Below are 27,679 nucleotides of genomic sequence, written 5' to 3' on the forward strand. Positions count from 1 at the left end.
GTATAGATGAGCAACAGGGGTTTCTTGTGCAAGAAAGCCCTCTGGCTAAAATAGACATCAGAGCTTTCTTGCACAAGAGAGCGTCCACGCTGTCATGGATGCTCTTGCGCAAAAGCACGTCGAAGTGTAGATGCACTCTAGTGGAAGACCTTTTGCACAAGAACTCTTGCATAAAACAGGTCGGCTACGTCTACACTGACACCCTTTTCTGGAAATGCTTAAAATGGAACAGTTTTCTGTTAAGTATTTCCAGAAAAAGTGCGTCTACATTGGCAGGATGTTTTTCCGGAAAAGCACTTTTTCGGGAAAAGCGTCTGTGGCCAATGTAGACGCGTTTTTCCGGAAAAAAGCCCCGATCGTCATTTTCACGATCAGAGCTTTTTTGCGGAAGAGACTACTGTGCTGTCTACCGTGGCCCTTTTCCGGAATAGTTTTTCCGGAAAAGGACTTTTGCCCGAACGGGAGCAGCATAGTTTTTCCGGAAAAACACTGACAATTTTACAGTAGATCGTCATTGCTTTTCCGGAAAAGCAAGCGGCCAGTGTAGACAGCTGGCAAGTTATTCCGGAAAAGCGGCTGCTTTTCCGGAATAAGTGGCCCAGCGTAGACACAGCCGTCTTGTGCAAGAAGCCTGCAGTGTAGACAGAGCCCAACATTTTTTTTTTTTCCACCATGAGGGAAGACTTCAGGCAGCCTAGCTGTAATGATTTCCCTGCAGTAAACAGCTCTTCACCCTGATGTACTAGAGCAAAGCACCACATCTTAGTGCCTGGGATTATACTGGTAAGCATCAAGGACACAAATTTGCTTCACATTTATCTATCAGGTTCTAGATGGTGGTTTGAACTGCCCCTAATGTATTTCACAAGCCGCTAAATTTGCTCAGGCTTTGCTGGCAAAGGCTTACAGGATAAAACAACCATAGAAGAAAAGATCATTTACAGTTTTGTTCAAACACACATCTAAACTAAAGCATAAGAAGCACCATTCTTCAGCAGTTTATCTTCATCTGTGGCAAATTCCTGCAACATGCTCTCTTCTGGCACCTATAATTAGTATGTATGAAGCCACAAGCAGCAGGTATGAATAACACACCCATATTATACCAAACATGCCTGATTTCTTGTCCACCATCTATCTTAAATAGCAGTGAAGATTTTAAATCCCCCGTTAGGCCCCAGCTTCCATATCTATAAACTGAATTTAAGAGTGCAATCCTTATCTCCACTGTGATAGAGGAATTAGGATCCCCTACTTTCATGGAGCAAGGAAAAACCAAAATAGTACAACACACCTGGTACTTACAGAAAAGAAACATACTTGCACAAAAGTATGCTTTTGAGCCTGCTACTATCAGAAATAAAGCGTACTGTATATAATAATGGATGTTTGTTATTCTTAAAGAGGAATCCAGTGTATGATTGAAAATATTTGTAGTTTTATTCCAAGTTTAGAACTTTAGATGCATAAAGAATACTATCGCACATCACGTGCCTTTACAAGTGGATCTCAAGAGCCAACCATGGAACAGCCCAAACACTTTGCCATAAAGATTCAGAGTTGTGTTACAGTAACAGAGCTAGTAAACTAGGCCCAGATTATGCCCATAAATGTAACTATACAAAAACCTACATTTAAAAAAAATTGTTAAAATTACAAAGGCAAGCACTGAAAACTCAGGAAATGTTAGAAAATTATCATTGTAGGTGTTTAAACGCCAATAGCGACTATTGGCAACCCAGCCTATCCCATTCCCGTGACTTATGAAGCTGTGTATAGGCAGCCTGGACTGCAGTAAGCAGTTCAACTACAGGCTGAGTAACTGCAGAATGATAGGAGAATGCACTGTTGGGCATTTAAAGAGAAGGTTCCACTATCGATTAACTAGGTTAAAGCTCAGTGAACAGAACATTCCCCTTGTGGTGGCAGTCTGCTGTCTGCTCCATATTTGTGAGAGTGAAGGGGAAAGTTATATGGCACAGTGCCTAGCCAGTGATTACAAGCAGCCTGACACTGGGGCTGTAAAAATCTCATTTAATCAGTTAACCATTTAAACAGCGGCAGGCAGGTCCATGAGGGTCCCTGGCCAAGGGCTGTTCCAGCCGATCAGTCCACCATCCATGGGGGGCCTTGCCAGGTTGAAGCAGCCTCGGCTCGCCCCCCCCCCGCCCCTGGCATCCGCAGTTGTCCCTGCCAGGCTGGAGCTGCCCCCAGCAGTTAACAGTACCCATCATCCATTAAGGGTGATACTTACCGGTTAACTATTCACATCACTATGACAGTGAGGGGCAATGCAAATTAGAGAGGATTTGAAAGAGTTTTTAAAATGACCAGATTTGAGAGTTATGTATGTTACTCTCAGTGGGGTTCCCCTGTATTCAGTGTGCTTGCCTGTAAACTCCACACATACTCTTCAACACAAGCAATTAAGAGCTTAGGGCTTTTTATTGAGGAAACACAGCAGGGACAAAAAAGAAGTTCCTGGGAGGGTGAAGTGTCTGTGTGTGCATGTGATCTCAGGCATTTGCTTCAGGACACACCTCTGGTGACTGAGTGTGAGGCTGCCCTCAATGACCCCCAGCCTTCCTGTGTTGTAAGGAAGCTATAGAACTCACTGAAGAGGGAATGTGGTTCCCCAAGGGCTGGAAGGGATGCCTGTACATGTAGCGGTCCTGGAAGGGCACCATGCACTTCATCACATCCACCGTAGTCTTCAAGACTCTTTCCTGTTTCTTCACTTCCAGTTCCCTACATACTCTCCTTCCTCAAGCTTCACTCTCATCTCCAACAACAGTGTATTCCCCCATGCACTTAAGCACTCCCTGTCCAAGTAGACAGATTGCATTTTCTTCTTTAACATGTCAGCCCCAGCTGGATAGCTAGCAGAGCATGTGCAACATGCTCACTGCTGTTCCCACTGTAACGAAAAGCGAAGGGCAGACTTTACAGGAGATACATTGTAGAGCGTAAAACCTAATGTCAGAATAAAAGGAAGGTTGATCTAGAGAGACAATAGGCTATGTTTTGTACAAGGCCACAGTTTTAGTGGCCACTATGCAGCAGGTACACCACAGAGTTCTTAGGGGAGCAGCTGGACTCCTTAGTGGCAGGAAAGGTAAGGGACGGGCTGGGGCTTGAGCCAGTGAGAGCGAGGGGGGGCCAGGCATGGTGGCAGAGCAGGGGCTCATGCAGCCCGTGTGCATTTGCCACCCCTGTTTGGTAGGAGAGAACAACTTTCCCTTACCACCAGAGCAGGCAGGCAGGAAGGGTGTATGAGCACAGTAAAAGGGCAGTGCAGGAACTCAAGCAATGCTTAAAGTGCAGCAGGGGAGGTTTAGATTGGACATTAGGAAAAAATTCCTAACTGTCAGGGTGGTCAAATATTGGAATAAATTGCCAAGGCAGGTGGTGGAATCTCCCTCTCTGGAGATATTTAAGAACAGGTTAGATAGACATCTGTCAGGGATGGTGTAGTCGGAGCTTGGTCCTGCCTTGAGGGCAGGGGGCTGGACTCGATGACCTCTTGAGGTCCCTTCCAGTCCTATGATTCATCATGGATGAGCAAACAAAGATTTACTGCAGAGGCATCAACTAATAGTATCCCCTGCTTCATCCAGATTGCCACACGAGATATCCATCTTGTCCAAATCACAGAGAGTATTAGGCAGCAGATGCTGACTGATTGTGGCTAGAAACTTGGACCTTTGCAGAACAAAGTTTTGCAGCATGATACTAGACCACTAGCTTGGTGTGGAAAAGTATCCTACTGTGGAAGACAGAATGAGGCAGACCTCCCCAGAAACCTAGTGGGAAGGATTAATGAGTTCCTCTATGAGAACTTTATGGAGATGTGCAGGGAGGATTCCTGTTCCATCTCCAGACATGATAACAAGCTGTTCGAGGGACACACACACACACCCCACCCGTTGTGTAGGCACAATGGCCACCACAGATCACACCTAATTACCTTTACCCACTTGTTGATTATCACTTGTTGCAGCATGATAAAAAAATGGGAACTCACTAGAAGTGCCTGACTGTGAGACATCCTTGGAGAGAGGAGTCTGTTTCGGGATGGGTTCTGTTCAATATCTTTATCAACAATTTAGATGATGACAGAGTACACTTATTAAATTTGCACGATACCAAGCTGGAGGGGTTGCAACTGCTTTGGAGAATAGGGTCATAATTCAAAATGATGTGGACAAACTGGAGAAATGGTCTGAGGTAAATAGGATGAAGTTTAATAAGGACAAATGCAAAGTACTCCACTTAGGAAGGAACAATGCGTTTCACACATACAAAATGGGAAGTGACGGTCTAGGAAGGGGTACTTCAGAAAGGGATCTATGGATCATAGTGGACCACAAGTTAAACATGAGTCAACAGTGTGACACGGTTGCCAAAAAAAAGCAAACATGACTCTGGGATGTATTAACAGGAGTGTTGTGAAGAAGATGCAAGAAGTCATTCTTCTGCTCTACTCTGCACTGATTAGGCCTCAGAGGGCGTATTGCATCCAACTCCGGGCACCACATTTCAAGAAAGATGGAAAAATTGGAGACGGTCCAGAGAAGACCAACAAAAAAGGATTAATGGTCTAGAAAACATGAGCTACGAGGGAAGGCTGAAGGAATTGGGCTTGTTTAGTTTTGAAAAACAGAAGACTGAGAGGGGACATGATAGTGGTTTTCAGGTATCTGAAAGGGTGTCTCAGAAAGGAGGTGGGAAATTATTCTCCTTGGCCTCTGATGTTTTGTCTGTTAGCTTGACTTCAAACCAAGCCTGTCCTACATGAGCTTGTGTTTTAGGCCTTCATCTTACTACAATTACCTACTAACTAGACAGATGACCCTCTGAAAGTGAAACATTTAAAATCTCTGGGGATTGTTTAAGAAATAGCTGACTGGCTTTTATTTGACAGAAAAAGAGCCAGACATGCCTCAAATTGGTACTGCGGAGGACAGCCTTTGAGCTAGCTCTCAGACCCCCCCCCCCCCAAAAAAAGCGCTCCTGATTCATTACTAGAGAGAAAAAAACATGTAATATCTTACCGCATTCTTCCTGGGCTGTGTATGTTTACAGAGTTAGAAAAGGGCAAGTGAAAAGAATAGAGATCAATTGGTTCTGGACAGCAGAATGACTATTTTGCACTGTCTCAGGTCACTTGCACATTACTGGCTTGGAACGATATAGTAGCACAAAGAACATAAATGTATTTTGCCAAAAGGTTAGACACTTCATTAGCATTAATATCTTGTTCTAATTTCTCTCATTCTTGGTTAACTGTACACATTTTAACTTCTAAAAAAACCCTAACAGAAGTTATGTAGTGCATTTGTTCTTACAACTAAATCTTTCACCGAGACACCATAGAATACCTACAATTTAGTCTATGTGGGAAAGGGAATGTTTTATAAAACCTATCAGGGATGGTCTAGACAGTATTTGGTCCTGCAGTGAGGGCAGGGGACTGGACTCGATGACCTCTCGAGGTCCTTTCTAGTCCTAGTATTCTATGATTCTAAATATCCATTTAAAAAAAGTCAGTAAAAATAGTTAGGATTAAAGTATTCCCCTAAAGTAGTCAAAAATCTGCATTATAGCACTAAGATAATAAAGAAGAATCAGAAAGCTAGAGCGGTTTATATTGTTTTCCCACCATTTAACCAATAAAAAACAAAAAAATAAACAGTAAAAATGACAAAATACTATAAGGGATGAAAAGATCATTTGTTGTTGTTTTTTAATTCCTTCGGTTTTAATAATCTATAATGCAATTAACATTGGGAAAGGAATAGGTGCAAAATATTTTAGCACAGTCATCTTCCTCTCATATTACACTTTAAGGAACTTGTTATACAGATAAATGTAACTGAAATTGTGAACCACAATAAATATTTCTGTAGCTACTTCACACTCCTGTATTATAAAACACATACTACTTTAAAACACATGCAAGACTGCAAGCTCATATATAGTCAATTCCTACCACAAGGTTAACATGCCCCTCCAAATCATGCACATAGCTAGCTAGCCTATAACATTGCATTTCTACTACTGCTACCAGCTATACTCAAGGAAAAGCAATATAATAGGTCAGTTAAATCATGAAATTCATTTTGGGAAAATAAATGAAGTGGACAATGCATAAAGCTTTACAAAAATATTTTTTATTAATGAAAGCAGCAGAGTCTGAGCAGGACAACAGTACAAAAAATGTAAACATCACTAAGTTCAGCTCCAACTAACTGAACAGTGGGGGGAAAAATCTATTCTAAATGCAACTACAGTGCAGCTAACTGTATAATTAACTGTTGGTTATAACTGTAAACCAACAATGTATTTTCTACTTTTAATTTAAAAAAGTAATTTATCGTTGTCTGTCCCAGCGCCAGATACTGGCATCATCACAAACAGCTATGAGGATACTGCTATCCCTGCTAAAACTAGTTTGTCGAATGGCAGCAGCACATTTGGGATGGGTAAGTGTTGTACATCTACAAAAAAAAAATAATAATTTAGTTGCAATGTTAAATTTGCATTTGCTATTACACTTATGAGTACGGGCTTGCTAGATCAGACCTGTAAAACGTTATTTGACTGACACCCCTGGAACCTCTGTCCCAAATGAAAGACTGACAAGGCTTAGTCCTTAGTGTATTCTGTGCTCCTTGTTCAGCCTTTGAAATCCACAGGAAATTAATTTTCTTTCATTGCAATTTTTTCCTCCACCCAAATTCAATGTTCATAAAGCTCTAGCTCAAAGTGGATCTGAATAGGTTACTGTAATAAACACACTATTTTTTAGTTAAGAATACAGTATTGTAATTGGGAGATGAAAGATAGCAAGATTTCCAAGAAGAACCTCACATATGACTGTTCAAAAGATCACCGGACCAGGCCCAGGTGGTCAAATGGAAGATCATGTTACAAGCCCCTCCTAATCATGCATATAGCTAGCCTATAGTAATATATTTCTACTAATAATACCCTAGTCTTTTCCCCTCCCACCTCCATTATGTGCCACACTCACCTAGTAAGTTTCCTCCTAATTACTGTGCAATTTCTTCAAGGCATATACTCTCTTTTACTATATCTACATATAATGCCCAGTAAAATGTTGCCCTGCCCCAGCCAAACTAGGGTCTCTGGGCACTACCAATAATGTTGAGCTTGTATAAGGTTATTTACTGTACAAAGTGAGAATTGGAGATGTGGCTATCATCACTCCAGAATGTGAGTTATGGGTAAAGTGAAACAAAAAATGTCCTACCACCATTTAAGAGATGAGCATGTAAAGAAAGAAAGTGCATCAAACTCCATGTCTCAGTATCACAAAGGAATCTAGGGGAGTTTAGAAACTTATATACACACTCACTTAGCTTTATGAGGATCTTCTATTTCCAAATCCCAAACATAAAGTTTGCCAACTTGATTGCCCAATGCAAGCATCTTTGAAAGAAGAGAGAATACAGATGCTTTAAAATATGGTATGAAAGAACAGAAGCCAGGCTTCATAAAGCCTGTAGGACTGATGACATTTAAAACACACAGACAACACTTCACATACTCAAATCACTATAAAACTAGTGATCTGTACTACACCGGTGTGTCATATACATTTGCCTCAGTTACCTCATCAGTAAAATGGAGATTAAAAGATTGAATATTTTTTCCCCAATGCCCAGTGAAGAGTCAGAATTGAAGTCTAATGTTCCTGACTGCCAGTTCTAAGCTCTTCACTCCAGACCATGTTGCCTCCCATCACCTCAGGTCATGCAAGCTGAAAAGTTTTCCTCATAGACCACTAAGGCATCTAAATAATGTAACTTTTCTTCAAATAGAGCAAAAGTTCAGAGTTCACTCTTACCTTTTGCCAGAAGTCCATTGAAAACCTCATATACCAGATATCACACTGACTGTAATCAAATCGCCCTAGTATTGTCACATTTGACTCACTGGGCTTGATTTTATCTATGTCATCCTCCATTTTGCCTGGTTTCCAGCACACAATAGCATTTTCACAAGACTGTAGGAAGAACAAGAATAATCATTTAAAGGGATGGGGGGAAAAAAAACAGGCACACCAGCCATGCTTTTTCCAACTATATTTTTACTCAAACTTCCCCTTTCACAACTACCCAAATACATAAAAAAGAAAAAAAAATCAAGGATGTCACTTGGAATCTTAGTTGTCTATCCATAGATCTTATACGATGCAGTAAAGAGCCAGTTTACCCCAAATTACTTGCCAATGATCTTTAATTGCCAAAGGTGTGAGAACAACGTGCGCTTGGACAAATCAAACAGAAAAGGGTAGAGTTCTGTACTATGCAAATTTCAAGAATTTTAGTAATGTTCCAAATATGTTTCTTGCTAGAAACAAGTTAAGTTGTTTTCAAATCTCAGCGTAGACAGGATTTTAACCCAAAATATGAAGAGCAAACATTACCAGTGTTCCAACACAAATCAAAATCATTCCATAATGCAGACTTTCCAATTTAAGTGAATCTGTTTCATTTTGTTCTTTTTTCCTGCAAGAGCTGTGTGATCTCCCAGAAATGGACAGTATCATTTTTCCCCCCTCATGAACATTCCACCCAGATTCTGGCTCTTCCCTTCTGATATATATTTAACTAGTGTTCTAAAAGAATTTATATAAAAATTTAAATATAAGATGCTTATATACCCAAATTCAATTAGTTAAACTCACACTCTACTTAGAAAAATCACCCTGTATGGCACAATAAGTTAATTTTCCAGCCAGTAAATCAAAGAAACAGAAAGACACCCTAATCTACTACACACTCATTTAAAAATCAAGACCTAGAATGTAAGCAAATATCCTTGTGACTAAAAAACAGACACTTTACCTTGGAAAGAATTAGATCTCCTAACCATCGTACACAGTCAACATAGTTCCTATGTATATCTCTAGTAGAAAAGTCAGGAAAGTGAATTTTCTGAGAAATAAAAGGCCTGTGGAGGGAAAACCAACAAGTCATATCAAGAAGGACAAAAAGAGGTAAAAAAACATAATTGTAAACACTGTAATATATTCTAAGAGTAGAACCTTTTTCTGATGTATATAATAATTTGGTGTATAGCTTTCTGTAAAGTAAATACTACATGATTATCAGTGAATTAGCTGAGGTCCCAAACTACATGTGGGGAGCAGGTAGAGGGAGGAAGGGCTGAAGGTACTGGAAAGACAATTTGTTAGCCTCTGAAGGAATTCGGCAATTGTCTCTCTCAAACACTTTGATCAGTGTTAAAACAGAAGGCATCCTAGAAGTTGCTTCAAGCAAAATATAAAATGTGTGTGGTAAGAACACACTAAGGGTTTTCTTTTGTATGAAGTGCCATTTAAGATTTGGTAACATTAAGTAGTAAGCACGTTTATAATATTAGTCCTATTATAAAATGGTTTTGTATCCTTTCACATATTTCACAAATTGGAGGCTACTCAACTCTAGGATTGATACAAACACGTAAAAACATTACTAGCTAAATTTGTCCTTAATATTAAGGGAAAACAATTCATGTAAGTAAAAGGTAACAACTTTTTCAAATCAACATATTTCTCTGAGACTGGCTCATAGGAGGATTGAAAATTTCAAGTGACATTGAAAGTGTATAGCATTTCTGCTCTAAAGCCCCCAAATAAGTTACAGATTACAGTAACTTGTATTATTTGCACTCCGGGAAATTAATTACAATGTAATCAATTTTTCTGGTGTGTATTTGTTACCTTATTATAAATCTGTAATGGGCCGGGGAAGGGTGCTGCTATGTATTTTTATATACTTCAGAAATTAGAATGGATTAAAATATCAGTTCCAAAAACCTTCTCCCAGTGCATAAACAGAACTATTTAAATAAGTGTCAGAACCTGAAATTATACAGAACAGTATTGCTACCACAAATCAGTAAAACAAGCCTTCTTCCAAAGCTGTTTAGGGACCCACAACTCCTAAGTCCACAGAAAAACCTGGCAGGAGCAGGTAAAGGCTGTTGATTAAAAGATTCATATTTAGTAGATATATCCAGGAATAGAGATCAAGATTGTGTTTACCGGTTGGTTTTATTTGGATTGTACTCATAAGACTCCTTAATGGCATTCATCATTCTCTTTGAATTGATTCTCCAGAGTTTCAGAGAGTGATCCATACCACAGGACATTATTTTCTCACCAAGCAGGTCATAATCCTACACCAAAAGAGAGCCAGCTTTAAGCCTTCAATATTAAGTTTCAACATACTAAAGTCACTGATTCTATTTTTTGTCTTTATTTACACTGAATGCATAATACGTTCAAGTCATATTTTCAGGCTAGAGAGTAAACATTTCAAAATGGAAAAAGTGTTAAATATTAATATTTAAGTAATAAAGCTTGCTCCCTGTAAAAGGTATCAGATATTGGTATGCCTGTTTTATTCTTTTGAAGGCAAAAATTGAACCTTCAATGAAGCTGAAAGACAAAATTTAAGATGACTATTTTCTCCAACACAAAATCTGTGGAACTCATTGCCATATGATTTAATAGAGGCAAAAACTGTAGCAGAATTTAGCAAAGGATTGGATACAAATAAATACCATTCACCATTACAATATACAGAACAATAACAATTTTAAAGGGGATATAATCCTTTATACTTCAGAGCATAAAACAGCAACTGGCAGGGGTTAAGAAAATGTTTTTCTATAGGCAGGTTATTCCTTATTTGTCCACTATGTGGTTACTTGTATCTTCTTCTGAAGTAACTGATACTGGTTTATATCAGAAACATTGATCTGATTTGGTAGTGCAATACTGATGTATGTGAGGAAAGAATATTTGTGCTAGAAAAAAAAAAATCAATCACCTAGATAGATGAAAGCTAAATATTTCTTATATACCAATAAAATCTTAGTATCTGTACATAAAGAGATCTATAAACAGCAGGCATAAACTTAAGTAACTAAGTAACCTTTTTCCTCCCTTATCCATTCCTCCCTTCATATTTTTTGTTGCTTTCCTTTGTGTTATGTATCCAATGTGACTCAGAGGTCAGGACAGTACAGAAAGCTCCTCTTAGGTATAAACCATGTCTAATGTGACATGTGTGTCAAGTCCTTAATTACTAAATAAATAGTACTGAATTAATTGTATAGTACAGTAAGCCAAAACAGGAAGTATGGTAAGTTTGACAGTATTCTGTTGTGCATGAAAGCATCAGGTTTTTGTTCTACTCATCCTTACAGCACACTTGTGCAGCGTCTCTCAACACCAAATTCCATTTGAAAGATGTTTTAGAGATAGACAAACTCCAATTGTGTGATGCTTTGATTATGTAAAGTTTGTGACGGTTCCCAAATACTATGTTTATACAGGTATCTAAGAAACATTTGTCAGACAGATTATTTGTATATATCAAAACTGCAAGACAGAAATAGTATGAAAGTTTTGATGGCAAGAAGCAATCATTGCATCACTTGAGAGGTGAATCTACAGGAGAGCGCATACCATAAGCATCCTAAACAAGTAACAAAAGAGACCTCCTTGGAGGAATTGCTTTAAATCAAATCAATTAAATAATTTTAAACTCATATTGCATTTGCCCATTTTAGTGATTTTCATAAAGAAAGATTGATTTCACTGGTTTGCAACTATGTAAATGTTGATTCACAAACCAATGCAGCCTTTATACTAAAATCGTTGTTTTTCTGCTGACCAGAAAGATAAGGTATAGCTACACATGTTTAATTAAGCTATTATATTTCTTAATACACAATAAGAATCTGAACAGGAATGTATTTACTTTAGAAAATTATGAACAATGCATCTCTTATTTACTAGAAGATTATTAAGTTTTACTTGTGAATTATATCAAACAATTTGAATGGAAATTAAAATTCAATTAAATTCACAAAAACATTTTAAATTATTTTTATTAGTTATATAAAACTAACTTAAATATGCTGAAACAAAATACAGGACTATGTAGCACTTTAAAGACTAACAAGATGGTTTATTAGATGATGAGCTTTCGTGGGCCAGACCCACTTCCTCAGATCAAATAGTGGAAGAAAATAGTCGCAACCATATTAAATATGCTGGTTACCCAAGATAAAAGTCTATTCTATATATGTATAAAAATTATAAATATTTTACATATTTAAAATATGTAATTGGCACTATATTTGTTTGTCTTTCACTTTCTGCCTACTTCAGATTTGTATTGTAACCACAAACAAAAGTCAAAAGGCACATGTCTAAAAATTAAGCACATATGGCATAAAGGTCCTCGTCTGCAAGCTCTTTGAGGTAGAGACTGTTTCTTTATTCTATAAAAAACTATGTGGTCTGTCTCACTAAGTTATGCATTATAAAGGCAAAAAAAAAGAAAAAGGATAAAGCTATTTTAAACGTTGGTTGCTTCATCCAACTACCTACTGACACTACACCTTTTAAATATTAGAGTAACAATTGACCAGTTTCTCTTACCCTCTCATGAGGTGTCTCAGCTGAGGTCAATTGGGATACTTGCAGCCTCTAGAGGCATTCATTAGAACAGTATGTTCTTAGTGAAGGACTTTAAAGAATTCCTTCCAGTACCACTCTTTAGCCCCACAGAATCCCTGTTTGTTTGCTTTCAGAACATGTTGCAAAATATCCAGCTTCTCTACAGTCCGAGTTATGCAGATGTTCAGTTTTTAGGTTTGGCAAGTATTTTAGTGATGATGCTGTGTAATTTTAGAATTACATTAGGCTAAACGTTTTTCAAAGTGTTTGATTCATGTATTTTGGATTTGCTAGTCACAATATTTAAGCCTAAATGTAATTCAAAGAGTTATTGGGTTTCCTATACATAAGGCTGAAGGCACTGCCCTGTAGTTTTTCCACTTACTGCACTTAAAACCTCATCCCTGTGCCCCTCTACTCCTCCAAATATTGCAACCAACGTGTCTGTTTGGATGTTCCACAGTCTCAGTGCATGATCTAGAATAAAAACATAGAAACTGATAAATTAACCTTTATCATTAGGACCCTACCAAAACTCATGGTTCATTTTGGTCAATTTCATGGTCATAGGGTTTTTTAAATAGGAAATTTCATGATTTCAAACTATTTAAATATGAAATGTCATGGCATCGTAACTGTAGGGCTCTAACCCAAAAGTCAAGTTGTGGAGAGGGTCAAAAAGTTATTACGCAGGGGGGGGAGGGGGGAGGAGTGCCACGGATAGGAGCAACACCTTCAGAACTAAGCAGCTGGATTCCAGCTCTGAATGCAGAACTACCGCCAGCAGCAGCACAGAAGGGTAAGCTAATATGGTGCTGCCATCATTACTTTTGTGCTACTGATGCAGAGCTGGGTGCCTGACCAACTGCTGTTGCTCTCTGGCCACCGAGCTCTGAAGTCAGCACTGAAGTAAAAGTGGCAATACCCCGCCCCCAAATAAGTCTGTGACACTCCCCACAACTCGCTTTTGGGCCAGGATGCCCACACTGAGAAACACTGGTCTCTCTCATTAAATCTGTATCCTAGAGGATAAAAGCACAAAAAGATCAGATTTCATGGAGTGCAGAACAGATTTTACAATTCATAACGTGTTTTTTATTGCTGTGAATTTGATAGGGCCCTATTTATCAGCCATCTGTAACTGAATAAAGTTAATTTAGCCACCATTTTCAAGAATAGGAATTTATAACCCAAAAAATGTAGTAATGTTACTCTATTATTACAAGAAAAAAAGTTGTATGCAGTTAAATGTTAATATCACTTTAACATTGTAGATATGATTGAGAAAGTCTAAGGATGAATTCCCACCTAGCCTATTTTCAGGCGTTAAGTCATTTCCCAAGGGGAAAGGAAGAAAAAATACATTTCATCCAAAAGTTAATGTCTCATTCATTTTCAGCTCAATTATTATTTTATATTCTAGAACAGAGGTGGGGAACCTTAGGCCCAGGGGCTAGATGTAGCCCCCCCAGCTTGCCTAGATCCAGCCCCCATGGCTCAGTGGAGTCCGTGCTTCATTCCCCCAACAGGGCTTGAGTATACAAAATTTACTAGCTTGAGTACCCCAAGGCTCTGGTGTACATGGGAAACGTAGGGATTGTCTTTCTACTTCTCAGTTGGGGGGTCAGGGTTTTTTTGTGTTTTTGCTCCTTATTTCTGTGCTGCCCCGGCTGATTTTTCTGCGGGCCCCTGACCCAAACAAGGATCACCACCCCTGTTTTAGAAAGTGTGCTAAAATTCCTTTGATCATCTGAGTTATTCACCTATGCAAGAAAAAAAAGGGTACTTTTCACTCTTATAAAGTATTGAATTCCTTGATAAACAAAAAAAAGAAAAAAGAAAAAAGAAAAAAAAATCTTTCAAAGTGCTGTAAACCAAAGGCAAAATTGGGCCATAAATTACATATATGCAACTTCTACTGAAGTTAATGGCAATTGGCTAGTTGTTTCAGAAGGCAGAATTTGGTGCTAATTTTAATGAAGAGCCACTGACATTTAAAAACATCAGGCTTAGAAAAATGAAAGATTTTATGGATTCGCTACACTAAAGAATGTATAATAAGATGATGTGTCAAACTAGCTGCATTTTACTGTTCCCTTTTCCTCCCCTGCCTTTATCTTCCCAGACATATTGGAAGTGGCCAAGCAGTTCTTGGACTCCTATCACTGTCAAAGCATTATATGGAAAGCAACATTTGATCCAATAATCATACATGTGACCGCATAACTTTCAATTCTTTAGAATGTCAAAGTATTTAATTATAAATACAATAAGCTCAGAAAGTTATGGTTCCAACAGCTTGACCACACTACACACAAAGCTGCAGAAAGCACTTTCAGTTTCTTGACACTTGTTCTTGTAAAATCTCATCCATAACACTGCATTAATGCATGATGTTCTGCATTTAGAACAGAATATATTTTTAACTCTAGAAAATGCAAAACATCACTCTTGTGAACACGCTATCTAGCTTTAAGTTCACCAAGTTGACAAGGCTATGAATGCTTGCACAGTCAAATTAAGACCATAGGAAACAACGCTCTTTTCACTTCTTCCTAATCTGTACTCTTGTCGTGTGCATACCATAACCAACACCACTAGGTGGCAGGACAACTCAGCATTTAAAAACAAGTTTAAATGATCATCATAAAGCTCCATCGTTGTCAAACCTAACATGGATGTTTTCTTTCTTTCTACTGAAACATTGTTGCAGTCCCCAGCACTAATGAATGCAGTTATGTTGAGTACAAGCATCAGGTTCCATCAAGTATATGTAAATCCAAATTAACTGATGTTAATTTGTTCTAGAGTTTCAGGGTTTAAAATTGGTTTCAGGATATAAGAGAGAATGTGGGTGAGGTAATCTCTTTTATTCCAACTTCTGCTGGTAGAAGAGAGACAAGCTTTTGAGCCTCCCAGACCTCTTCTCTAGATCTAGAAAAGAGTTATGATAGCTAACTCAGAACTGTAAGTGTCACAGAGCTCTGAAGTTTGTGAACTTGTCTCTACACCAACAGAAATTGATCCAATAAACAATATTCTCTCACCCATCATGTCCACCTCAATGCTTAACATTAATCTGTGTGCAAATGGGGTTTAGCTAATCTCATTACACCTATGACCACTTGCATGGTATTTAAAAAAAAATCCTAAATAGATGGCTCCTAAACAAATAAATAAATTAACTTTCATACCTTTGCTTACAGACAAGAGGAGATTTGGGTCCCTTGGGTGAAATTTCAGTTCATTGATTGCATTTCCATGGCCTACATAGTGCTAAGAGAGATTTCAAAGATAAAATCATTTCCCCTCTCTCATACTGAGATAGTTAGAATAGATGTGTTGTAGATTATCTAGAGAACCGCAATCTGCAGTTTGAAGCTGTGACCACTCACCTTTATGCACTGCATTGTAATAGGATTAATTATCCTAATAATTCCCCTCGAGCCAGCCACAGCCAGAAGAGGGTGACTTGTATTGCTATCGTAGGTCCACGCACAAGTATAAAAGTTTTCATCTGCCTAATAGGTGCCATGTTAAGGACTACAGAAACAGTGGGAGAGTTTCCTTTAAGAGATTAAGGTATTCATATATTTGTTAGAACTACAGTTGCTCTTTTGTAAAAGTTTATTAGCGTATGACTAAAAATAAGCAGATGAATATTTATTCTGATTGCTAAGCCCCCTATAACGCCACTCTCTTCCCCGTGCATGTTTCTTTCCTTGCTGCTCCTTTTTTTTTGCCACTTCCTCTTGCTGCACCATGCTTCTGAAGTATTAGTGTTGGGAGGCATAACATTATGTAGAATCTATTTGACAATATTTTATACAATACGTTTCATGATTCTGCATTTGTAATATTGGAAAAGCAAAACTAAAATTTGTAGGATACTAACAGGAGTTTGAATCTGAAATGAAGAATGTTCCTTAACAGATATTTACAATGCTTTATCACCAACAAAAATTAAATTGTTCCACATCAAGAGAAAGTAAACAAATATTTCATGTTAGTCTTACTGAAAGACCATTTTATGACCCAGCTGCTTTAGAAGGATACATCAGCATCTACATAAGACTGCAGTAAACGGATTTCTCCTTGGGAATGACACTCATATAAAGTAACCTAGAAAAAAAGGTTTAATGGATTATTGGTTTCATATATTATGAAATTGCAGGCTTGTGATTTTTATATTCAACTGTGCAACCTGATGGATGTGTTGATCTCTCACTACACAAGTCATCTCCTATCTGTTCTTGTGCTCATTGTAGAAGGGGTTTGATGCAAAAGAATTCACGTTTCTTATCAGAATAATTATGTATTTCAACATTCCTCCTGGTGGCACTTCCCAGAGATGAAGGCTGCTGACAAACTATATCAGACTCTGGAATTAATGTAATTAACTCTAACCTACGATTTTTTATTAGCTATTGACATGCCATTGAATTGTCTAGTTTAATTTCTTTGCATAGAACCATGACCCTTGTTATTTCTCTACATTAGTTAGTGCTTGTGATAAATGACACACCGACAAACTTGAAAAAACTGAAAGTGTCTTATTTACTCACACAACAGACACTGTTTGGGTTGTGCAGAATACTCCTTGTTAACTAATTATTCTTAAGGCTACTAATAAGTGGATGTCTTTTCACCAAAAATCTATCAACTCATTTCACACAGGCTGCTAATCTTAACTCACAATCAGTACTTGGCACACTGACATCAATAAAAATGCTTCTTTCATCCTATTGTACATCACTTAGTCTTTTAATCATGAATCTGAGAAATCAACACTTTACTTAACAGAATCTTAGTATCTCCCTTCATAGATATTGCAACTTTTGCTCAATTGAAGGGATTTTAGTAAAACATGAGCCATATTCTCAAACCACTGAAGTGGGCCATCACATTGCAATTCACTGGATTCGCCCATTTTAAAATTGCAGGAATTTCTTAAGCCTTGAAAAATGGAATATAAAACATCACTACAATATTTTAAATATTGAAAACTGGTAACCATATTGGAGGAGGGTAAAGAAACCAAGATACAGATGCAGAATCACATGTAAGGACAACATGATTAGACAAAAGCTGAGCATTATTACTCACTCTATTGCTGCCTACAGTGGCAAACACTAATGGATCTCCTTCCTTACTGTGCCAGTTAAACTGGACACCAAACAACGGCTGACTGTGGTCCTCCTGCAAAGGAAAAATAAGGTAAAGGGAAACATGAGAGAATGAAGACTAGACATTATTTCTCAAAAACTCACGATTTGTGGCAAAAGGAGCCTATTTTGGTACAAGCTCTCCCCATAAAAAATGTCACTACATTTATAGTCATTTATATATTCTGACACTATATACTCACTCTTAAAAAGGAGGAGGGAGGAGTAAAGCACATGAACTTTTTTGTCTTCAGAGGAGATAAAAATGTGTTCCTCTGCACAAAGCTTTAAAAGTGAAGTGAAAAAAGATGCCATCTCTTATGTACTAGTTCTATTTGCAGCTGACTGTGCTTGTTTTGCGATCCTGGACATGGTAACCTCTGGGTCTTAAGCTGGGTCCATACACATTTTGTACCACTAACTATTTCAGTTAGGGCAGGTCTACACTGTAGGGACAAGTCGATCCAAAGATATGCAACCGGAGTTATGTTAATAGCATAACTTAAACCAACATAGCTTAGATCTACTTACCACAGGTTTCAAACTAGGGATGTAAAATTTCGATTTGGCTAATCAAATAGTTGATGCAATTTGCATCAACTATTCGATTAGTCGATAAGGGTGCTTCACCTTTGAAGTGTAACAGCCCCACGCTGTTGCTACACTTCAAAGGCTAAAGCACTGCGGGGAGCACGGGGCCAGCGGGGGACTCAAGCAGTCCCCCTCTGGCCCCATGCTCCCCACAGTATTTCAAAGCAGCAGTGCCGCATGGAGCCTGGAGTCATTGGGGGAGTCCCCTGCTGACCCTGGGCTTCATGCAGCACTGCTGCTTCAAAGCACCTCTTCCTGCCTCTTCTCATAGAAGCAGCAAGGGAAGGGAAATGACTAGTCAGCTAGCCTATCGACTATCCGATAAGCATTTGCTTATCGGATAGCTGACTTGTCATTCATATCCCTAGTTCAAACTGCACTGAGCTGACAGAAGAAACTCTCTTATTGACACTCCCCCCCCTTACTTATTTTGTTCTGATGGAGTACTGGAGTCAACGAGAGAGTGATCAGCGAGTCTTAATAGACCTACTAAATCAACTCCTAGTGGATTGATTGCTGCAGCATCTATCTACCCAATAGTGGAGACATACCCTAAGGAGGTGTGATTTTTTTAAACCCAAATAGTTATTTTGTTACAACTTCTAGTTGGGATGCAGTATATCAGTATAAAAGGCCTTATCAGCATACCTTAATCTTTATAGACTAGACAAAAAGCAATACTGAAATAACTATGTCCACATTGGGTGATGGAAGGTTACCACTTAAAATAGACAAATATAGTTAAGGTGGTACAACTCTCTGGAGTAAAGTCATAGTTAAATCATGCCACAAATGGCTTCAATACTAATCTAGGTCACATTATGCCTATAAAGTAAGCACTTTCATTTGAAGTTAATCCCAATTTGTTAGATACTATAGAAATTAGAAAAAATATTAAAATAATCATTTAAGATATGTCTGCAATTACAAATGTAGCTTTTCAATTATAACAAATACTCAGGTGCTCTTAAATAACATTGCATTTTGGTCTGCCACTTCCATGGCATTAAGGGATCATCTGGAACTGTCCAGGCAGGGAAGAGATATGTTATGATGCCATTAAGGTAGAAGCTATTAAGGAAAAAACGCCAGAACAATTAGCACTGACAACCCTATTACAGCCTCTAAATAACTAGTTTTGCCAATGTAGGGGAAGGGAGAAGGCCACCAGCCCTTCAAATAGCTTCATGGAGAACAAAGAAAGCTGACAGCTTTATTGTAATCCTGTTGGTCCCAGGATAAGACAACATGGTGAGGCAATATCTTTTACTGAACCAACTTCTGTTGGTTAAAGAGACAAGCTTTTCTCAGGTGCCTGAAGAACTTCTGTAGTTCAAAAGCTTGTCTCTGTAACTAACTGAAGATGGGCCAATAAAAGAGCTAGAAGGACACTCTTGTAAGGGACAGGGAACAGAGAAATAGTCAAACACCTCCAAAAAACTCACATTTGAAGTAGTTAATACTGCCTAGGTCACCATTATGGGACAGAGCATGAATGTTTTAAAATCAGTTGGTTGTTTCTAATCTTTGCTCCAACTGATATAGAAAATATTTTCTTTTTAATAAGGCTAATGGTTAATATCACCAGTCAAAGATTACCATGGAAAAGAAATAGGCACACAAATATCAGCTTGCCCTGCAGGGTGAGAAATGGATGGTGTACATGTGGCAATTTAGTCCTGGTCCTACTGAAAGAATGGGAAATTTGCCAAATATCACTCCAAAACAGATAAGAGCTAAAAAGACACAAGATCTGAGTTCATTCAGACACCAGGAAGAGGACAGAGGATACATGACATCTCTGCATCTGTTATGACAATTTGTTTAAACAATTTTTTTCTTACTTACCTGTCCAAACCTGAGTGAGAGTTCAGGAAAAGCAGAAATCCCTAATTATATTAATTTTAGAAGGAAAACCATACAATGCTCAGCTGAGGTCTTGGAAGGTGAATATAGTATTTTATTTTAAAAGGCAATGTTTCAAAACAGCTTAGACAACTTACATCAAGCAACTACAGATGTTAGATACCATGTAATTGAATAATTGTGTAACCACATAAAATTTTAGCCGTTACACAACTATTAGATAGAACCTGGGGGCGGGACTGGCAGCCAGCGAGCTTGTGGCTCCACTCCTAGGAAGCCCCCTGCCACTGTGCGTTGCTGCTTCTGCGTCAGAAGCAGCAAGCACGGGGCAGCAGCAGCCACTGTCTACAAGGGACCCCGAGCTGCCTAGGAAAAGAGGTTGCACCTTCATCCCAGAGAGCTGCCATTGTTCGCAGCGAGCCCAGGCCCGCCGTGGACAGAGGCTGCTCTATGGCAGCCTGCCCTGCCCTGCCTCACTACTGCCTCTTAAAAGCCAGCTCCCCACACACACTGGCTCTGCCTGTCATTTCCCCCTCCCCCACTGGCAGCAAATAGGGTGGGGAGAGGAGAGGGGAGACAAGCAGCTCTGTGGATATCATGCAGATAGCTGGCTTAAAAGCTGGCTCCCCACGTGTATCAGTCTCTACCTCTCCCTGCCTCTGCACTGGTGCCTCTGATGAAAAGGCAGCAGCACAGGGGTTGGAGGGCAGGCAGCTCCATGGGTGGCAATACACATGGGAAGCTGGTTTGAAAACTGGCTTCCCTCGTGTACCAGCTCTCACTTGCCCCCCTAACCCTCCATACTGCTGCTGCTATCAGAAGCAGCAGCGCAAGCGGGGATGTGGGGGGGGGGCAACTCCACGGAATCAGGTGTTTATGGGGAGACGGCTGATACAGAGGCAGTGGGGTGGGGGTAGTGCATGCAGGCAACAGGATTAACTGTTAAGACCAGGCTTATCAGTTAATTGTGTAGTTGAATACACAATAACATCCCTATAAAGGGCTGCAGTCACAGAAGACCCCTTGAGACACTCGCCTCTTTGCTCTCTGGGGTTTCTCACCAGCCTGTCCTGCTAGACCAGCTCACCTGGTATCCCCCAGCCAAGGCACTAAGTTGAGATCACCAACCCCCTGAGGAGCAGTACAGACACTGGAACAATTCAGGTCTGAGGAAAACACCATTTTGGGCCCAGCTGCCAGGAAAACCACTCCCCAAATGGGATGAGAACCCCAAATGAATTATTTAGGTAAGCCCCCTTTAACAATTAAAGGAGGGTATACACACTGATTGCTCCCCCCAGTAAAAATTACAGTAAGCATGGGGGGAGGGAGTGTTGCAATCCGTACAATAAACTACTGTTTTCTTAGCCTGTGGGGCAGTAGATTTTTCTTTCTATTGCAAATCATCTCCGCACACACACGTTTACTGCTTAACCTTTACATCTATACATATTCAGTTACCAATTTGAGCTCTCTCAACAGTTACCCCCTGAAAAGACATTTTACTTATTCCCTCAGGGTGTGTCTACACAGAACCCTAAACTCAAAATAAGATAAGCAATTTGCGCTATGCAAGTGGCATATCTTATTTTGAGTCTATTTTGAAATAGACTATGTTGAAACCTGGCCTGTTTACACAGTGCCAGATTTTGAAATAATGCACAATTTTGAGACATCCCTTAGCCCTCGTGGAATGAGGGCTATGGGAATGCCAAAATAGCGCACCTGTTATTTTGAAAAATATTTCAAAATAATGGGTGGCTTAATACATGGGGTAGCTATTTCGGGATATCTCCGGCACCTCAAAACAGCCACACTGTGTAGACATACCCTCAAGGACTTTGACAGCTATTTTGTAAAAATATTATATCAATACAAAAGAGACTGCACGCATGCACACACAAAAATGAAATAAAGGGTTGCTTCATTTGGAAAGTTAGACTTTTGTTTTCTTGGCATTTAAACTACATTTAAGTTAGCTCCTACATAAGCATTTAAAAATATTTGAGTGATTTTTCAGACTCAGTCAGAAAAACATTTAAAATTTACAGCAGTGAGTAATAAACATACTTCATGATTTCCTGAAGGCAAATGTATAAAAACAGTAAGAGTAATGGAAAGCAAGACTAGGAAGTTAGAAATTTCCTACTTCACACATCTCTACAGGAAAAAAAAAAAAGTGAAATCTCATTCCGTAAGTTGTTTGGGTGATTTTTCACTCTTAAGTGTAGTCATGTTACACTTTTGTATGGGTCAAAGATGAATAAAATACATTCTGACGTGACATAGGCTATTTCCCAAGGGATCATACATGATGTCTCTACTCCATGTGCAGCATTTAACTTGGGTTATTTTTGTGGTGTTCGTCACTATTCTAGCGGCCTAATATTGCATAATTAGCTTGGAAGGACAGAGAATGGGGATCACTTTCCTTTGAAGCATGAGCACAGGTGAGATTTCAGACACAACATTCTCCAACAGCTAGTGTCTAGTTTCCAACCTTATCTATTTGAGACTTACCTTGAGACTATTTACACATTTAAAGGAATATTTGCACTTCTTGGATTTCCATTTTCCTTTCCCCCAGCTTTTTCTTCCTGGTGCATTAGGAGTGTTTGTTGGGGTATCAGGGCGTTCAGTATTAGTACCACTTTCTATACTAACAGCATCATCCTGAAAATATACAAATCGGTAGATATCAGCATCTAATTTAAGAAACACAAATAATGGAAAACTAGCTGCTTTTACTCTCCTCCCCCTAGGAATACTCCCTGCACACTGACTTTTAAAAAAATGTTCCCAAGGGGAAAATAATTGTATAGATTTCTAAATAAAAACACCATGGGCATGCAATGGGCATGCAGCAAGCAGAGAGCTGCTCCAGGTCCCACCAGTTAACCCATTAAAGGTGATGCTTACCAAGTAACCTTTCACATCCCTAGTAGAGACAAGAAGAACAAACGAGTAAAATGGCACAGGACTATGCAGGGAAGTAAAAAGTAAGTTTAAGAAGGTAAAAATCAGAGCCGTTCACAGCAGGGGACCATTCAGGAGAGAATTAAACTACAAAAAACAGCCTTGGAATTTATATATAGAACCAAGCTCAATGGGACCCTGATCCATGACTTAGGCCACTAGGCACCATTGAGGTAAAAATAACTATAGACAAAGCTTCAAGTTTCCATTAACTTCAACTCTCTCGTCACAAAATATTTTGAAGTCTGACTTACAGCAATGACCACAAATTGTCATCATCAAGGACATTTGGTAACAGCAGCAGGTACTGCAATGTAAACTAATAATTCAAAATGAATATTATGGGTAAAGTACTGTCTATTTAGTGATAACAGATCCCCATCAGAAGCTAAATCACTGGCATTATTCAAGAAGTATACTGAAAATTACTCAACTTCCCAAATTAAATTATTGATTAAAAAGCAAAGACAGCTTTAGGAGCTGGCATGAGACAGGATTGAGCAGTCCCAGCTCATGCAGGCTCCGGGAGCCACCTGCACTATAGCTCTGCATTTTAAGAGCCCGATGGGTTCTTACTACATTTAAAATGCAGAAGTGCAGCATCCTGGACCAGTGCAAGCCGGGACTGCTCAGTCGTGGCTCTCCTTGAGTCCAACGGCCCCTGTTCACAGTGGACAACTCTGGCCACCATTAAAAGGGGATGCTTGGCAGCAGCAGACCCTGTCCATGGGTGGAGGGCAGCTCCCCACTGTGACCTCTTCACAAGGGCTGCTTTGCAGCAGCCTCCACTACCCCCCCACCCACTGCCTCTCAGAGGCAGCCGGGGGAGGGGTAGGCAGTATCCTGGAGACGGTGCTGGGGGGAACCAGCTTTTAAGCTGGATTCCCCAAGCACCAGCTCCTGTTCCCCCTCACCTCCCCCCACTGCCATGGAGGACAGGGGAGGCAGAGGCACAGTGGGGAAATGGCACAAGCAGGGACTAAAATAGTCCCCAATCGTGCTGGTTCCCACCAAGGCACTTCAGGCTTTGAACCTGTGGGGTTCAAACTACATTTGGGGTACGTCTAGACTACATGCCTCTGTCGCCAGAGGCATGTAGATTAGGCTACCAGACATAGGAAAATGAAGCGGCGATTTAAATAATCGCCGCTTCATTTAAATTTACATGGCTGCCGCGCTGAGCCGACAAACAGCTGATCAGCTATTTGTCGGCTCAGCACAATAGTCTGGACGCACGAGTGTTGACATCAAAGGTATTTGTCGACCACCCAGGTAAACCTCATCCCAGCAGGCATACCTGGGTGGTCGACAAATACCTTTGATGTCGACACCCGCGCGTCCAGACTATCGCGCTGAGCCGACAAACAGCTGATCAGCTGTTTGTTGGCTCAGCGCGGCAGCCATGTAAATTTAAATGAAGCAGTGATTATGCCTGGTAGCCTAATCTACATGCCTCTGGCGACAGAGGCATGTAGTCTAGACATACCCTTGAAAAGAAGAAGCGCCGTAGGGAGCACAGGGCGAGTGGAGACTCAAGCAGTCCCCGTTCACCCCATGGCACTTCAGCCTTTGATCCCATGGGGCTCTTGGTACATTTCAAAGGCTGAAACACGGCAGTGGGAACCAGCACGAGCAGGAACTACTTCAGTCCCCACTCATGCCATTTCCCCACGGTGCTTCTGCCTCTCCTGCCCCCCACAGAGACAGTGCTGGGGGAATCGGCTTTAAGCCAGCTCCCCCCAGACCCAGCTCCTGCTTCGCCCCCCTTGCTGCCTCTCTCTGACAGAGGCAGAGGGGGGGGGGAGCGACTAGTCAAGTCATGTCTCGACTATCTAATAAGCTTAAGGTTATTAGATAGTTGACTAGTCGCTTACATCCCTAATTCTGGTAACAACTGAAAGTAAGCCAGCAAAACTGACGTATAGGTGCATTCAGAGCCAACATGCAAGATAATATCACTATAGGTTTGTCTCCACTACTAAGTGGATCAATGCTGCAGCAATTGAGCCACTTAAGGTCAAGACCTGCTAAATCGACTGCTGATCTCTCAGACATCAACTCTGGTACCACAACAGAGCCAGAAAAATAAGGAAAGCAAGACAGATCCCGCAGTAAGTAGATCTAAGCTAGGTTGACTGAAGTTACTCAACTAAAGTAACTCAAATTGTGTAGCTTAAATTAACTTGTCTCTATAGTGTAGATCTGCCCTGAGTTAGACAACATCGACAATTTCATGTGCAGCTTTCACTAGTATTCTCATTGAATTATGCACTTTCAGTAGTATACATGGTTCTTTACAAAGACAGAAGACAAGTTCCCCTGAATACACACAGGATACATCTAGACTGGCATGATTTTCCGCAAATGCTTTTAACGGAAAAGTTTTCCGTTAAAAGCATGTGCAGAAAAGAGCATCTAGATTGGCACAGACGCTTTTCCGCATAAGCACTTTTTGCGGAAAAGCGTCCATGCCAATCTAGACGTGGTTTTGCACAAGGAAGCCCCAATCGCCATTTTCGCGATCGGAGCTTTTTTGAGCAAAACAAATCTGAGCTGTCTACACTGGCCCTTTTGCACAAAAGCTTTTGCGCAAAAGGACTTTTGCCCAAATGGGAGCAGCATAGTATTTCCGCAAGAAGCACTGATTTCTTACATGAGATTGTCAGTGTTCTTGAGGAAATTCAAGCAGCCAGTGTAGACAGCTGACAAGTTTTTCCGCAAAAACGTGCCAGTCTAGACACAGCCACAGATTTTACACCACAAAGACCAAATCCTGCAATCTTTATTTAGGCAAGATTCCCTGCCGAGTAGTTAGGTACAGTACAATCTTCACTTGCTGCAGTACACCGTGCACACCTTTACAAGTCAGCATAAAAAAGCAGGCAAAGAAAACTATCAGCCTCTACAGCACGCAACAAGAACACTCCGTAACCATACACATTTTCTCTCAAATCAGTGGGAACTGACTTGCCAGGCACTGTAAGATTTGACTCAATTTTTTTTTAACAAGTTAAAACATTAAGTCATTCTAAGAACATGTGGGCAGATGGGCTTGAAGGAAGTAATACTGAAAGGCTGAATAAAGTGGGTTTGAGGCAGAAAGGAAGAAAGCAGTGGCCAAAGCTATGCTATATGGAGGCATAGTTATAGCTCATAGCTACACTGCCTGTGGCACCACAGACAAGTTGCAGACTAGACACAAAACGGGGGGGGGGGAGAAGTGGGGGGTTTCCATTGCTGTAGGAACTCCACCTCCTGAAGTCTGTTAATCTTCCAGGCAGCATAACTATGGTACAGAGAAGGGCAACAAAAATGATTTAGCTTCCATATGAGGATAGATTAAAAAGACCAGGATTGTTCGTCTTGGAGAAGAGTATGATAAAGAGCTATAAAATCTTGACTGGGGTGGAGAAAGTAAAAAAGGAAATGTGAAATACTTCTTCACATAATACAAGAACCAGGGTCACCCAATCAAATTAGTATGCTACAGGTTTAAAACAAACAAAAGGAAGTACTTCTTTACATAGGTCATAGTTGACCTGTGGCACTCCTTGCCAAGGGATGCTGTAAATACCAAAATCATAACAAACTCAAAAAAGAACTAGATAAGGCCCCCCAGGGAGGCTGTCACAAAGCAGCCTGTGCCCACACGGTCCCAGGCTTGCCCTGGGCAGAGACTGCTCCAGCAGCAGCCTCTGGGGCAGGTCCGAGCTCCCTGCGGACAGAGGATGCTGCTGGCACAGCCTGTGTTTCTGGCAGCAGCCTCCCCTGCCCCCACATACACCCCCCCAGCAACCTCTGTCCACGGGGAGTTCCTGCCTGGAACCCTGTGCCTGGCACTGGGGTGGCGGGGAGGGGGGGGGGAGTTCCCGGGAGTGGGGCCGGTCCGCACTGGAGTCCAGCCCCACCCCCAGGACTGTCAAATAATCAACGAAACACTAAGACTATTCCATTACCCGCGTCCAACACCCCTACCTCAAGCCCCACCTGCTGGGAGAAGTGGGGGGGGAGGCCCCAGGATACCAGACAGCGGCACGTTTCCCCGGTAATGGGGTGACCCCGGCCCCGCTGACGGGAGGGGTGGAGAGCCCCGGGGTCTGGGCCCCCACCCAACAACGGGCAGCCCCCGCCCCCTCGTGCGCCCCCTGCTCCGGGGCGTGCCCGGGCCAGGCCCCCGCACTCACGTTCTCGTCCCCGGAGAGGTCCCCGGGGTTGCTGTTCTCGTCGCTGCTCAGCTTCTGCTTCTTGGCGGGCATCTCGCTCCCCGCGCCCGCCGCCGCCGCGGGATCAGCCCGCTCAGACATCTTCCCCGCCCCCCGCCACGCAGCCGTAAAGCGCGCCCGGGCCAGGCCCGACACACCACCGTAAAGAGTCCTGCTCAGGCCGCCAAGCAGATTGCCAGTCGAGTGCCAGGAGATGCCACACTGCTGAAAAATCCAACCTAGGCGCACCCGCAGCCCTACTAGAGCTAAGAGAGAGAGACAGATTCATGGGGAAGAGATGAGGGGAGGAAAGGGGGTTAGTTTCCTATCTTCCAATGAGCGGCATGAGCCTAAATATCTTTTAGGGTTTG

General features: G+C 40.8%; 1 protein-coding gene across 1 annotated transcript; it reads right to left on the minus strand.

The window, feature by feature from the left end:
- Nucleotides 1-5,714: 5,714 nt before the first annotated feature.
- EED (embryonic ectoderm development) lies at nt 5,715-27,447 on the minus strand. The gene is made up of 12 exons (XM_075919403.1): nt 27,291-27,447; nt 22,651-22,803; nt 17,615-17,707; nt 16,565-16,630; nt 15,904-16,029; nt 15,703-15,784; nt 12,894-12,985; nt 10,079-10,212; nt 8,877-8,982; nt 7,874-8,032; nt 7,382-7,455; nt 5,715-6,500 (listed from the first exon to the last, which is right to left on the minus strand). The coding sequence occupies exons 1-12, from the start codon at nt 27,408-27,410 to the stop codon at nt 6,374-6,376; spliced, it is 1,332 nt and encodes a 443-aa protein (XP_075775518.1). The 5' UTR covers nt 27,411-27,447; the 3' UTR covers nt 5,715-6,373.
- Between the last annotated feature and the right edge of the window lie 232 nt (nt 27,448-27,679).

Source organism: Pelodiscus sinensis, chromosome 1 (genome assembly GCF_049634645.1).
Source record: "Pelodiscus sinensis isolate JC-2024 chromosome 1, ASM4963464v1, whole genome shotgun sequence".
In the NCBI taxonomy this organism is placed as follows: Eukaryota; Metazoa; Chordata; order Testudines; family Trionychidae; genus Pelodiscus; species Pelodiscus sinensis.

Excerpts from the sequence above, each read along its gene's own strand:
- EED (XM_075919403.1), bottom strand. The coding sequence starts at position 27,410 with ATGTCTGAGCGGGCTGATCCCGCGGCGGCGGCGGGCGCGGGGAGCGAG. Across the intron at positions 17,708-22,650 it reads AATGTGTAAATAGTCTCAAG|GAGGACCACAGTCAGCCGTT; the intron begins GTAAGTCTCAAA and ends TTTCCTTTGCAG. Across the intron at positions 15,785-15,903 it reads TTACAATGCAGTGCATAAAG|CACTATGTAGGCCATGGAAA; the intron begins GTGAGTGGTCAC and ends AATCTCTCTTAG.